The 12950-nt window shown below is 56.6% G+C and overlaps 2 protein-coding genes across 2 annotated transcripts; both read left to right on the top strand.

Moving 5' to 3' along the window:
- Positions 1–160: 160 nt before the first annotated feature.
- Positions 161–2591, top strand: BESB_005340 (uncharacterized protein; the record flags this gene model as incomplete). The annotated part of the gene is made up of 2 exons (XM_029359289.1): positions 161–1366; positions 1737–2591. 2 exons carry the CDS (start codon positions 161–163, stop codon positions 2589–2591), a joined length of 2061 nt encoding a protein of 686 aa, XP_029222202.1.
- A 5366-nt stretch (positions 2592–7957) lies between these two features.
- BESB_005330 (uncharacterized protein) lies at positions 7958–12758 on the top strand (the record flags this gene model as incomplete). Its single annotated transcript, XM_029359288.1, has 3 exons — positions 7958–9894; positions 10357–11167; positions 11610–12758. 3 exons carry the CDS (start codon positions 7958–7960, stop codon positions 12756–12758), a joined length of 3897 nt encoding a protein of 1298 aa, XP_029222201.1.
- Between the last annotated feature and the right edge of the window lie 192 nt (positions 12759–12950).

The raw sequence follows: 12950 nt of genomic DNA, 5'->3' as shown, positions 1-12950 counted from the left end.
AACTAGCCTTTGACGCATTCACCATTTACAGGTTTGTGTGATGTCACGTTCTCCTGAGCCGTTCATGATGCACCGGCTGCGTTTGGAAGCATACTTGGTGCTCTTCACGGTTTTGCTGTTGGCAGGTTTATGTGCCTCAGCTGATGCCCGTGTAGACTCTATGCGCAAGCATCTAGGTAGAACGCTTCAGACAGCCCCGCAAGAAGTGGGCAGAGAAGCTTGCCGAGCACGAAACGGGAATGAAAACGTTCAATCTGGCGATGAATCCTGCCCGGACCTGACAGTAGAGACACAGCAAACAGAGAGGAATGACAGTGTCGAGTCAAAGAACGCACCGGAGGCGAAGCCCTCCAGCGAAGTGGCAAGCAGACCGGGAGTCGAAGAACAAAGTCATCTGCATACGGTCCTCTCGGCAGGTGGTGCAACCGTAGATATCCATCCACCATCAGTCTCTATCGACCACGTGGAGACACACGAACGCTCCGCCAACCAACACATAGATACCGAGCCACAGGGACCTGAAAACGTTCTGGAGACAGCAGAGACCAACAGCACTACAGTGCCAGCTGACGACCTCGCGCAGGCCGTTGGTGGAGAGTCATCAGCAAACGATATCCCTGAGACAAGCGCAAATGTCCTATCATTGGAGAACAGCCACATGGAGGTTGACGTCTTTGAATCGGCGGAGGAGCTTTCGTCGCTGTCACCAAAGTCTGCAGAGCGGGAGCCGATTTCGCCATCGGGTGACGAGAACTCGGATGCAGTTGATGGGAGCCTGGAGAGCCCGCGTACAGGAAGTGAAGGCGTGGGAAATTCCGTCGGTGAAGACTCGTCACCCTCTCCGTCGGAGTCATCGCTTGCAGCAGAAAGCGGAGAAACCTTACCACCTGCTGCATCCGCAGAACTCTCGCAGATTGGAAAGAACCATGAGGGCACTGTCAACATCGACGAAGAGTATGATCCACCCGTACTACCTGAGCATCCATCAGATAGCGGCGACGACAAAAGGCCCGAGGCCACAGCGGGGGCAGGGGACTCCGACAAAGTGGATGTGGATAGCGGAGCAGAAGAAATGGCGCCGCCGGGAGTGGCAAACAAAGGACAGGACAACGATATGGAAGAAACTCTAATTAGTTCGACGTCACACGAAAATACCACAGACAACGGAACGCATGAGAAACCCACGGCAAGCATAGAAGCCCATGAAGAGAGTCAGACAACTACAAGGGTTCAAGCTTCCGCGCAGCACTTTTTCTGGGGCGGGGACGACGAGCTGTCACAAGAGCTGTACCTCTCCCCCATTGCCACGGTGGAAGTGTCGGGCATCATGTTCGCAGGAGGATCTGCTTTCGTATCGAACGAACAGGTTCGCACTCTCTTTCGCATTGTTATCAGACGATTCTGCGTAGAGAAGTAACGCTTCCAGTTCTTCCACCAACACACACTTGCAACTGTTCAGAGCTGTACTGAACACCACTGGTGCACTGAACCACTGACATAGTTCCTCAGATTCCATCAGAGAGGAGTTTAGCCCTGAGATATGTCCTTGTTGTCCTGCTTCGTGTCATCAGCCACCGAACGCCAGAGTGCAGCACGCGTAGGCGGACTGCTGCCACTTAGTGCGCTCGCCTGAGCCTTTGTGCTCGGCGAAGCAGACCTCATGTTGTGCTCCGAAACACCGTCCGAATATGATACATGTCCTGATAATGTGGTCACACGGTTTCTTTTGCGTGTAGGGGGTCATGGATTCTCCGGCGATGGCCTCTTTCTCCACATTCGAAAGCTTGTCTCCGTCGCACTCCCCCTTCCATGGCGCGGGTATGATGTCTCCAACAGTGATGATGGACGACAGTGGAAGTCATCTGCCGCCTTCGATTCAACCCTCGGTTCCGTTCCTACCTTCTCCCCAACAACTAATGCCCTCGGGCGGTATGGGCTCCCCGGCCATGTTTGCCCTGTCCTCCAACACCAACTTTGGAACTGTGTACAGTCCTACTTTTTCCGCAGGGGCAAACAGCCCAGCTCATATGCCCCGGCCAGCGGAATTCACGCCGTCCACGTATATGTTGGACAGTGCCCTGGCGAGCAACGTTCCCCTTTCGCCAGGGTTTCAAGCCGCACCACCGCGGGGAAGCTTCCTGGGCATGAGGATGCCGCTGACGGGTCTAAGTCCTCGTACGGTTTTCCAAGACGGTACACATGACTCAATTAGCAGCGGGAGCGGGCAGTCAATCGTGTCCCTGCCTCCTGTGGCTCAAGAATTATCAGGCATCGGGATCGAGGGGTCCGCAGAAATGAGCTCAGAAGTTCACAGCGGTTTCTTTCCATCAGTGGATCCAACCACACGAAGCGGCTATAGAATGAGTGCCTTAGGATCAAGCCGTCCTCTCTCCTCTGTAGACATCCTCCTGCCGCACAAACCGCTGTCTTCATCTTTCTCGACTGTCTCGATCGGGTCTCAAACCGAGACATATAATTCCGATTCTGGAATCAACCCCGGTACTACACCTGATATAAACAGCCCCTTCCGGGCAACAGAAGCGTGGAATGCCTGGAGTCCCTCTCGTGTCAGAGATCCCTTCAACGACTAAAGCAAGTAGCGACAGGAACAGCGTTTGTACACCGGAATCTTGTGTTTGTAGAGGAGGCACCCGAGTACTCGTGAAAGTACCCATGAGCCCTCGTTGAACGCAGGTACCGAGAAATCCACTAGGTGTGGTTTTTCCGGAGGACCCGCTGATGACACGGGATCTTCATCAAACCCAGGGTCCTTAGCAGATGTGACGCATAAGTCGAATCAAACTGCTATTTGGAGGACTGCGTACAATGTTGCGTGCATGTTCAACTTCAATGTGAATAGACGTTAGGATCGAGCACCAGCATCGCTGGAACCGACTCAATGATATTGGACGTATTTTTAGCAATTAGTTTCTTTCCGCATCGCCGCAATCATCTTGAGGGATTATCGTACGGGCGCTGCCACGTGTTACGGTTGCTCCATCAAAAGCTGAAAAATAGTTAAGACGGCTGTTAATATAAATATAGGCGCTTGGCTTCCCCATCTGCTGCCCGAATAAACAATCACGGTCCCTGGGGGCAAGTGGCCACCTTGTTCATTGAACAGCCTGAGAAGATACCACGAATGAATCACAGAGACATGCATGGAATACAGTGAGAACGCGATGGGTTGGAAGCTCAAGCACCACGCAGGAGACACGTTCGCCGCAGTAGAGCTCAGGCAACTAGGTTTCTGCTGTGGCTATCCCCTCGAGATGCTCGAAAGCCTCTCCTCCTGCTTCGCTCGATACAAAGTCGTAGGCAAAGCCAGTAAGTTGTGTTGGCGCCAGAACGCAGTCTGCCTGTGGGCTGTCCTAGTGACTGCTCTCGGGGAATTCAAAATGGGAGACAGGCACCACACGGGATGAACCTCATCGTGCTATGAAGAGGCGACGGCGATTCGTCTTCATCAGCGGCCTCACGAGGTAGTGTTACAGAGGATATAATGATGGTGAAGGCCCTCACTAGCAGCACGCACGCCCAAACAGCGCGCAGGGTGCACGGGATATGAGTAACAACTAGTGAACTCTCTAGCTAGACGTTCGCGGAAGGCCTTCTGTGAGTGGCCGTATTCAGTGAAGCACGACAAGTTGCCCTTCGAGAGACATTTTAGCCCGCCTTACCTGCACCCGTTAAAAGGGTAAACCTCTTTCGCGGAGCGAGCAGAAAGCGCCACCTTCCCACATGCGTTGAAAATTGGAGACTCGGGTTTGGAGCAGTACTGTTCTGTCCAGTGGAGAAACAAGCGATACATTGGAGTGAAAAGGATGGCCATACGTTGCGAAAAGCTCGTGAAACTTGTTGAGGTACTCAAGGCTTCCAAGTCGCTCATGTTGTAAAGTAATAACACCTCAACAAATCAGCAGAGCAGACAGGGCGCAGTCAATGCGTTTACCAGACCAGCTGTTGTGAGAGTTCCACACGTGGAGCGCAGAAGCGGAGATCGCGAAATACTTCTCATGGTCAAGGTGCACAACTTACGAGCTGTCTGAAGATCACTTGTCGATTCATACTGCCAGTTCGTAGCCCGGCCGCCGCACCGGATCATTTCATCATGCATTTTGCAGTGGAGCCACATCACTGCGTCCTGGCATTCATGATCAAGGGATACTGGGTCGATGTGCCAGCCTGAAACACGCGGTGGAGCAAAGTTTGTCGTTAAGACATTTGTGACGGAGGATACAGTATGGTGCGGTTTGTCTCCAAATACCGCTGTTTTTCTGTTTGTTCTGCGCGTATTCGGACAGCGAGAACAACAGGAGGAAACAGAAGCGCGGAGAACGCCTGCGTAGATCTTGCCACTACTCCAGCGAAAAGGGTTGAAGTCGCACCCTTTCCTAAGATGTTGATACGGTAGTGTCTTACTTTAAAATCGATCATCAACAGGCAGTTCAGTCGCAGATGCCGGCAACGACCAACGACCTTTCCACAAGAGCAAAGTGCCGATGCAGTATCACACCATTATAGGGATCGAAGAGTCAGGCAGCAACATTTGACTGTTCTGTGGCCAGGCAGGCGCCTATAGTTCCAGATGCTGACTTTCACAGTACAACTGCATCGCCGAGTTGGCTCTGCGTCTACCTCAGATCCCTCGCGCCTGAGTAGACGCAAAAAGGCTTGCGTCTCGATCTCCTTACCTTGTTTTTCTGAAATGTCCTTGAGGACTCGGAGATGCCGACGGTATGGGGGCGGAAGCGATGAGCTAACCAGGCCTTCGAAAGGCGCATAAAGCAAGTAAATCATCCTCCATCCTCTGCTCACATAGACAGCCGAGGCGGGAGAGGGACAAGAACTCGTCGACCGACACTCGCGGCTCACCGTTACCGTGGGCTCGATACAGTATGTAATTCCTGTTCGCGTCTCGCGCCTTGCAGTCCGGGAAATGCTGAGTTTCCCGAACTGCTTCGTGAATAACAAAAACAGGCCATGGAATACAGTATTCCAGTTCGGTGGTATCTTGAGGATGATATACTTTCTCTGCTTCGTTCGCAATAGCACGGCTGGCAAGTACTTCTACGCGTTGGCTGAAAGTCAGTTTTTTCACCATGGCTTGTAATCACCCCGGATGCTGCTAGAACAAGTCTCTACACTTTTCTCTTCAATTTATCTCACTTGATGGTGGCAGGAGGGCAACTAAAAGCCGGCGTGGAGCTCTTGAGCTCCTCTGTTGTCCCTTCTAGTGACTTGAAGCACTCTTGAAAAGCAGGGCTGTTCGTATCGGTTGCCATAGATCTACTGCGGCTCCCACCACTACTTGCTGAAATGGGTCCCTCGGAAATATGTGGGACACGGGAGTACAGTTGTGGAGCGACGCCGCCGTTGCCTGACGGTGACGGTAGTGCTGTTTCGTGAGGTAGCCAATCTACCTGTATGCTCCGGCTGGACAGGAAGGAACCATGCGATCCGTCATGAGCTGCCACAAGATGATCCTGCAGAATCTTCTGCGGTAGCTGTGTCCCACGCCGGCGGGCCCATAGTATATTACGGTCGATATCTAGGTCTCCGGAAATAGTAGATGGAGAAACGTGGACTGCGACAGTGAACATAATACCTCCCCCGCAGGTGACACATGCGAGAAAGACGCCGCAGATGCTAAAGAGAGCCACAGAAAGAAGTATTTGGAGAGGGAATGGACGCGCATCCGAGACATTCAGGCCTCGTTTCAGCCACTGTGCAATACCCCTGATCCCTTCTTCGTCAGCAGGTGCCGGGCCGCATCCTGGGCAGACACCGGAGGGAAGGCCAAAACCCCCAGGCACAGAGCGTCGTCCGAAAACTCTCATTTTTGAAGAAACGGTTACAAAATGTAGATGCCCTTCAGGGTCCCAGACCCATTACCGCAATATTGCTTACTCTTTTTCGGACCTAGTCTCCTGTGCCGTTGACCCACATTGCCACCTAACGGACGATGGTACCACGGTAGGGAATACAATGCAGCACAAACATTTTGCAGCTGCGAACAGATCAGCCGAACAAGAGCCTTCGTTTGCCGATACGATGCATATATTCAGAAGACATCCCCTCTGCTTGCCATGGCATGGTACGTCCCCGACTGAAATTGTGGGCTCAACCACTTACCAGATGCCTCGAAGCAGAGACGGAGACAGCACTAGCTTTATTTGGGGAAAGGCGGGGGGGCACTGCCACAAGAGGGAACGGAACAATTTGATCTATTGGTCGATCTTTTACGGCTGGCTCATCTAAACATGGAAAAGACGTCCAGCTCTCGTGGAGTAAGAATGTAGCCCGTTGAGTGGGCTACCCGTTGCAAGACATCGTGTGTCTGCTGGTGGCTAGCTTCAGCACCGAAATGCGCCCACATGCACACCGCAGAAGTGCTACGTGCGTTGGCGAGGCAGGACACTGCTAAATAAAGTAAAATGAATATGTGCCTCGGTTGTTGCAATGGGAAAGCGAATTCCTGCCGTCTGCCGCCTATCGTAGTATTTTGTGTGAGCGGGAAAAGTGAACTTCCGCGCGTGAAGCAGCTCCTACGGATGCCCCCTGCCTGCCGACGGTCAGTGTCAAACCTGGATGACTTTTTCCCAGTTTTTTTCGTCGTTGTTCTCAGTGCAGCATCCCTCTATTGATACGAATCTTCCACCTGTTCGTAGTGGCGAAGTTTGCGCATGTGTATGAGTCAGCTGTACCTTCCCGTTCGTGTCTGCCCGCCGCTGTCGAGCGTCATCCGCTCACGGATTCATGCGCATTACCTTCGTGATCACTTAGAATGATTCAACGTACATTTGAAAGTGTCTCTAGGGAGGGCATGTCGCTATCGAAAATTTCTGCAGCTGCACCTAACTCGAAAGTGGCAGCCAACGCAGCTCTTCCGTATGGTGCCGGCACTTCCGAACGGATTAGCGCTAGGATGTCGACTAGGGCTACTTCGCACTTTGAAACACTAAAGTGAATATAAAAAAGTGGCTGTATTCCGCAAGGGACCTATTTCCCGGCATACTGCTATAGGTTTCGTCGCTCCACGGTAAAGAGCTGTTATCCCAGCGTGTGTCTTCGCCCCACGCGCTGGCGTAGCAGGATACAGACCACCGCACGCTTAATCTAAAACAGCAGACATGCATCTTGCACAGCAACGATGTGCCAGGAGCATTCAATAGTAGCACTTCTTCCACAAAGTGACAATGGTGCTCCGACGAAGGGTGACACAAAAGACCGTCCTTCACCCCCTCGGGTCAACCGCGAAACGAGCAGGTTGCTCGTGCAGCTGTTGGAGAGGAGACATCATGACCTCTGCGGAGCTAAAAGAAAGGCACAGTCAAAGCAGGGTGCAATCAACTGGTTTAATTTTCTTACAAACAGCTTTTGGCTTCTGTGCGGGGGGCTGTGTCAGAGCCCGCGTGGAGCCTTTAGCTCCTCAATCCAGTGTTTGAAGCCTTCTTTCGAAGTATGTGACCGCTTTCGTACACGGTATGCGCTACGCGCGTATCTGCGGAAAGCTCACATCGCTGCAGTTGAATTTTACCGCGCTATCGCTGCTCTTCTCTCGACTTGTTGGTGATTTAACCGACCAGTCTCTTTCTCTCTGGCTATGGATACACCGGAACTGGCTTGCGGCTGGTTCACAGTACGGCGGATGCACATCACGCAAGGGTGGAGCGAACCCGTTGTTCTTTTTCCAAAAAAAGTGAAAGGACCGGTCGCCCAGGTTGTTTCAAGAGACGCCTAGCGCTTTTTTGGGGGCTAGACCCATTCGTCGTGGATTCGCCGGACGTCACTTTCCCCTTCGCCATCTCTGTGGGAAATTTGCTTCAACCTAAGAGTGGAGCAGACGGTTTCGCATTTTGAGTGTGGGAGCGCATCCCTGCTGACGGGGCGAGCAACCCCAGCGCTTCCGCCTTCCAACAACTCCCCGTCGTTCTTCGAGAGATCAGCCAACTTGATGGCACTTCTTGCCAGTCCCGTCGCGGGGAGGGAGCGCTCCTTCGTGCAGATTCTCGTTACTCGTTCATGCTTGACATGGCTGCTTCTGTATGTGACCACCCACCTGACAGCGGACTGCTTCATCACATTCGAACATGGGAATCTGACACTCGGAGAGCAGCTCAGCAGGGGAAGAGTGAAAGTGCGTGGGAAGCTTGCGGAATATGCAGCCATCAAAACTTTAACGGGGTATCCTGCATTCGAACGCTTTGCCTTTCTGCCACTGACGAAGGATAAGTTGGCTGTTTTGTATAACTGGTGTCCGGAGCAGGACCGACACGGCAACAGCCACGCCGGAACTAGCCCTCTCGTGCTTTCCTGTCATGTTCGTGTTGAATTTTTTGCATACACGGGTGAGCGAGCTCAGCAGAACTACTACGTAGGAGACACGCTTCATTTTCGGCACTCTTTCATGTATGCAAACCCAGACAAGTATCCGGAACTGAAGGCCCTCGGATTCTGGGTCCACGGCCCTCATGAGGGCGACAATTCTAACAAAATCGTGATTGCCTTCTGGACAGCTAGATGCAAAACTCCCAGCGACGTGCGCGTGTGCCGGGGAGGCGGCCCCTGCTCAGTGAATCTGAAGAAAAATGGCAACCCCCACCGCCCCTCCTGCCTGGCACAACTGTATGGCGCGGAGTCCATCACCGTGCCAGCAGGCGACCGCATCTGCTCTGGAGCGGCAGCCTGGGCGCACAGTTCCTCTGAGTGTTACCAATACGAGCTCGCTGCCTCTGCAGCGTCCGCACACCGCACTGCGAGCGAAGGCTGGCAAGCGGACTCTTCGGGCAGCAGCCACGGATACAGGCTAGGCCCTCCAGAGGGCGCCGCGCAGCACAGCGGGGGTTACGGGTCTGTTTTCATTGCGAGATTTCGGCCTGGAGAGGAGCAAGAGCCCGAGTGGGAGACGCTCGTGGCTACGGATGTCTATCTGGACTACGGGCAGGGGAACACCAACGGGCTCTCGGCAGACCCTGGCGGAGGAACTGCGAGCGAGGCCCGCTACGCAGTCGTCTTTCACACGCACCAGTGGGAAATGATGGACGGCAGAGCTGTGCTGTGGCCGCAGTGTCTCACTCAGTTGGTTGCAGACGACGGCAGTCTCGTCGGTAGCAACGGCCTCCTCAACAAAAAGTGCTCAAGTTGCTCTTCGCGGCCCGTGGTACGCGTCCACCCCCAGACTCACAAGTGGGCGAGTGTGTGCACGAATGACAAGGCCGACGCGCCCGGCGTCTTCATCAATGACAACCTCGCGGTGGGCTCCACGGAAGTCCTTCAGAGCGACGCGGGTGCGGCGCACAATGCAGTTGCGCGGGTCCCTGTTGACACAGACGCTCAAATTTTGCCAGTTGGAGAGCGAGGCGAATGGCTGCTGTTCTGGCGGAGATCCACGTGGGGAGGGGCGGTGGCGCCGGACGCAGCTGACCCGCTGTGGGGGCGCGTGCAGACGGCGAAGCTCATGATAGGCAAGTGGAATGTGGAGGGCAGAGCAGCTTTGAGCTCTGTCAGAGAGATTACAGGCGGCCTCAGTGTGCTAGAGTACTCTGAACCGCGAATCAGCCCCCTCGGCCCCCCACAAGGCTCCTTCCTCGTAGGCTATAGCAGCGCCCTCCGACGAAGCGCCACCTTCTTAGAGATCACGGAGGACGGGGTTGTCGAAGGGTCGACGCCTGTCGTCGTGGAACGCGTCCTGGGCAGCGCCCTCAGCAATGCAGCATTTTCAACCGACTGGATCCGCCTCGCGGATGAATCGGTCTTCTGGCTCACACGGTTCACCCGCGGAAACGACACTGCGTTGGAGGAAGCTCTCTGGCCGAAGGAGGCGAGCCGCGCGTTCACCCTTCAATTCATTCGCGTCCGCAAACGCCAGGAGGACCCTACGTGTGTTGCCAAGTAAGCTAGTTTCTAAACAACCGCTACCAGCTCACGATATCTGCGCTACGAAGGGGAGTGATTAGAAGATGCACGGCCTCTCCCACTTTTAGCTGTCTTACGCAGCCCGCCGGGGCGATGGCGTGTTGCAATCATAGACAACTCAGTTCTCTGTATCTCACAACGAGCGTGCACGCCACCGGCCTGTAGAGTGACGCCTGTTCGTACACGTGTCCCCCCCAACATGCAGATATTTGGGCGACAGAGAAGCACGAAAGAAAGCCTTTCAAAAGGCTTTTGAAATGCACGCGGGTGCGCACCGCTGGTCTTTGCGACGTGAGCTGAAGCGCCGAAGTCCGCGGCGCAGGCGAAAGATGAAAGAGTTCACAGCATGGGGCCCCGAGTCTTTTGTTTCAAACCAGGTGCCTTGTGCGGCCGATGGTCGGCATAAAAAACGATCACTGTGCAACTGCGGCGCTGCAGGTGGAACCGCGAGGCACCTTGCGACAGCACGTGCCACAGGAAGGAAGTGGTGGAGGAGTTCGCGCCGGACGAGGCGACTGTATGCACGCTGCGCAGTGGAGCCACGCGTCTTCCGAGTTGTCTCGAGGACGCCTGCGAACGCCTGGAGATCGCGCGCGTCTACGAGGGCGTTGGAGGCGCTGCCGAGGCGGCCGCGGACGACCCCAACGCGCTGCGCGTGTCTGACGGAAATCTCGAGACCTTCGTCACGTTCAACCGTCGCCCGTCTGCCTTTACGGTGCAGCTGAAGGACGCAAGCGACGTGTGGGCGATCGCCCTGGTGTTCCTGCTCAAGCCCGAAGAGTGGCTACGCGGTCTTCGGTTCACCTGCACGGCCTACAACCGGCGGCACGCCACCCTAGGCTCTCGCGAGGGGTTCCTCGGGCGCATCGCGCCGCCGAATGTCATGAACCGCGACGACGCGTGGGCGGTCTCCTACTGGTCATGGCACCAGATACGTCTGTTTGGCGTGTACGCGCTGGAGTGCTCAGTCGACGCAGCGGCCTCAGACGTTGCCTTGGTTTTGGCCGAAGTCCGCTTCGCCGGCAAGCCCTCGGGGGCCTGCCCCCCGAGGGCTTCTTCGGACTCCCCGACTGCCCCGCCGAGCACGAGCGACCCGTCTTCGACGTCTCCGCCCTCGACTGTCAAGGCGAGTGGAGCGAGTGGAGCGTCTGCGACGCGCACTGCGTCTCCACCCGCGTGTTTTCAAAGCGGCGGGAAGCCCAGTGGGGCGGCAGGCCGTGCGAAATGGTGCAACGAAAGCCGTGTGGAGGTGCGTGACGCGTAGCGAAAGAAAAGCGGCCATCTCACGAGAGTCTCTGAAACGCCCGATCCGCCGCCCAGCTACGAACAGGCCAACACGACACTCGAGACACGCGAGACGCGCTGACCAGACACAGAGGCGCGCTGATGCCGAAGGCGCCATGTCTCAATCCGCACGCTGTCGCTGAAAACTCCCACACCACCACGGTACCGTCACGGCTTTTCTAGCTACCAGCACGCAGGACACGGACGCGCCGGGTATCGCCGCGGGGGCAGAGCGCGACACGACTGGCATTGCTTTGGTGTTGGCTTGCGCTGATGCTTCAGATCGCCCTTTCTGTTTGGTCGCTGAGGAGTCCCCCAGGTTAGAAGGCGATTTGGCCCTGCTCAGTCAGCGGCGCGAGTGCGTATTTGCAGAGGGCGCGTGGTCAGAATGTCTGCACTGCCGGCAGCTGCGCCACAATCAGATTCTCAGAGAGGCGGCAGGCCCCGGGGTCGCCCCCTGTCCCGCGGCGGTCGAGATGCAGTTTTGTAACAAGGCGTGCCGCCTCAGATACGACTTCTCGTACACTGCAAGTTCGACCTACCCCCCCGTCACAACGCTGCCCGCCCGGCTATTCACGATGCTGCCGCTCTCCACGACCCTCCCTCCGCTCTCCTGGCAGCGCTGGTTCACCGTCGAACGCATGGCAGCCGCGGCCTGGCTCCTCGCGGCGGCGCTGCTTCTCCTCTTTCTGGGGCTCTGCGTCTGCTGCTCGTTCCGCGCGCCCGCGACCTCCACGCCCGAGCCCGTCGCGTACGCCGCCGACCAAGACCTGCCGCCACGACTGTCGACGTTCACCAGCATGAGGAGGCGCACCACTGTGAGAATCCACTCCGCGGCGACAGCGGTCGCTGAGATCGTCGCCGCTGCGCAGGCCAGTCTCCCGCCCGCGGACGCCTCCAACGTCGAAGAGGGCACGAGCAGGAAATCCGTCCAGGCGCTGGCGGAGTACGCGCTGGGGGGGAGGGAGCGGCCGCTCCCCCGCGCCGCACTCGACGTGAAGGAAGACAGGCGCGCGCGCGGCACGCGGCGCACCCTCGCGGAGGACGCCTCTCCCGCGGCCAGCTCGTCACGCAGTTTCGCCGACGCGAACGAAGACTCCTTCGGCCTGGTGCCTATCGAGAAAGCCACAGAGGGCTCCGCGAGCATCTGCGAGTCCGCGCCGAGGTCGCCAGGCGACGGCGACGCAGAGTCCCCTGCGCGCCAGGCGCGTCGTCTCCGATTCGTTAAAGCCTTCCACGGTGACGCGTCGGACGGGGCGGGCGGCCAAGGCGCTCGTTTCAGGCCCTCGGCATTCGCCCCTCTTCCGCCCTCGCCTCGCTGTAGCACGCCCCACGCGGCACGTGAAGACGCATTGTGGGAGGCTGCCCACGCAGCCGCAGCGTTCAAACCCGCTTCGGAAGATGTCTCTGTTCGCCGAGACGCGCCGCACGCGAAGAGGGAATCGGCGGCTGGGGCTCGAGACTGCGGCAAATCTTGGCGCGGCCGGTCATCGCCTCCCGGCGACGCTCAACGCAGTAGTCAGGGGCGACAGGCGGCGCTTGACGCGGAAATCTGAGGACGCGAGGCGCATCCGAGCCTACAGCGCAGCCGCGGAAAGCCTCCCGCGGCTCTCGAGTGCTCAAGCGCACGCCTGCACGCTGCAGGACGCGCTGCAACTAGAACTGCGTGAGAGGAACGCTCAGACCGCTGGGAGAGACGCCTCCTTGAACCTGGCGCGGCTCCCGCTCGGTGCCTTCTCTCTCTCTTC

Source organism: Besnoitia besnoiti, chromosome I, assembly GCF_002563875.1.
Source record: "Besnoitia besnoiti strain Bb-Ger1 chromosome I, whole genome shotgun sequence".
In the NCBI taxonomy this organism is placed as follows: Eukaryota; Apicomplexa; class Conoidasida; order Eucoccidiorida; family Sarcocystidae; genus Besnoitia; species Besnoitia besnoiti.
The sequence above is the reverse complement of the archived record's forward strand: the minus strand, read 5'-3'. Positions and strand labels throughout refer to the sequence as shown.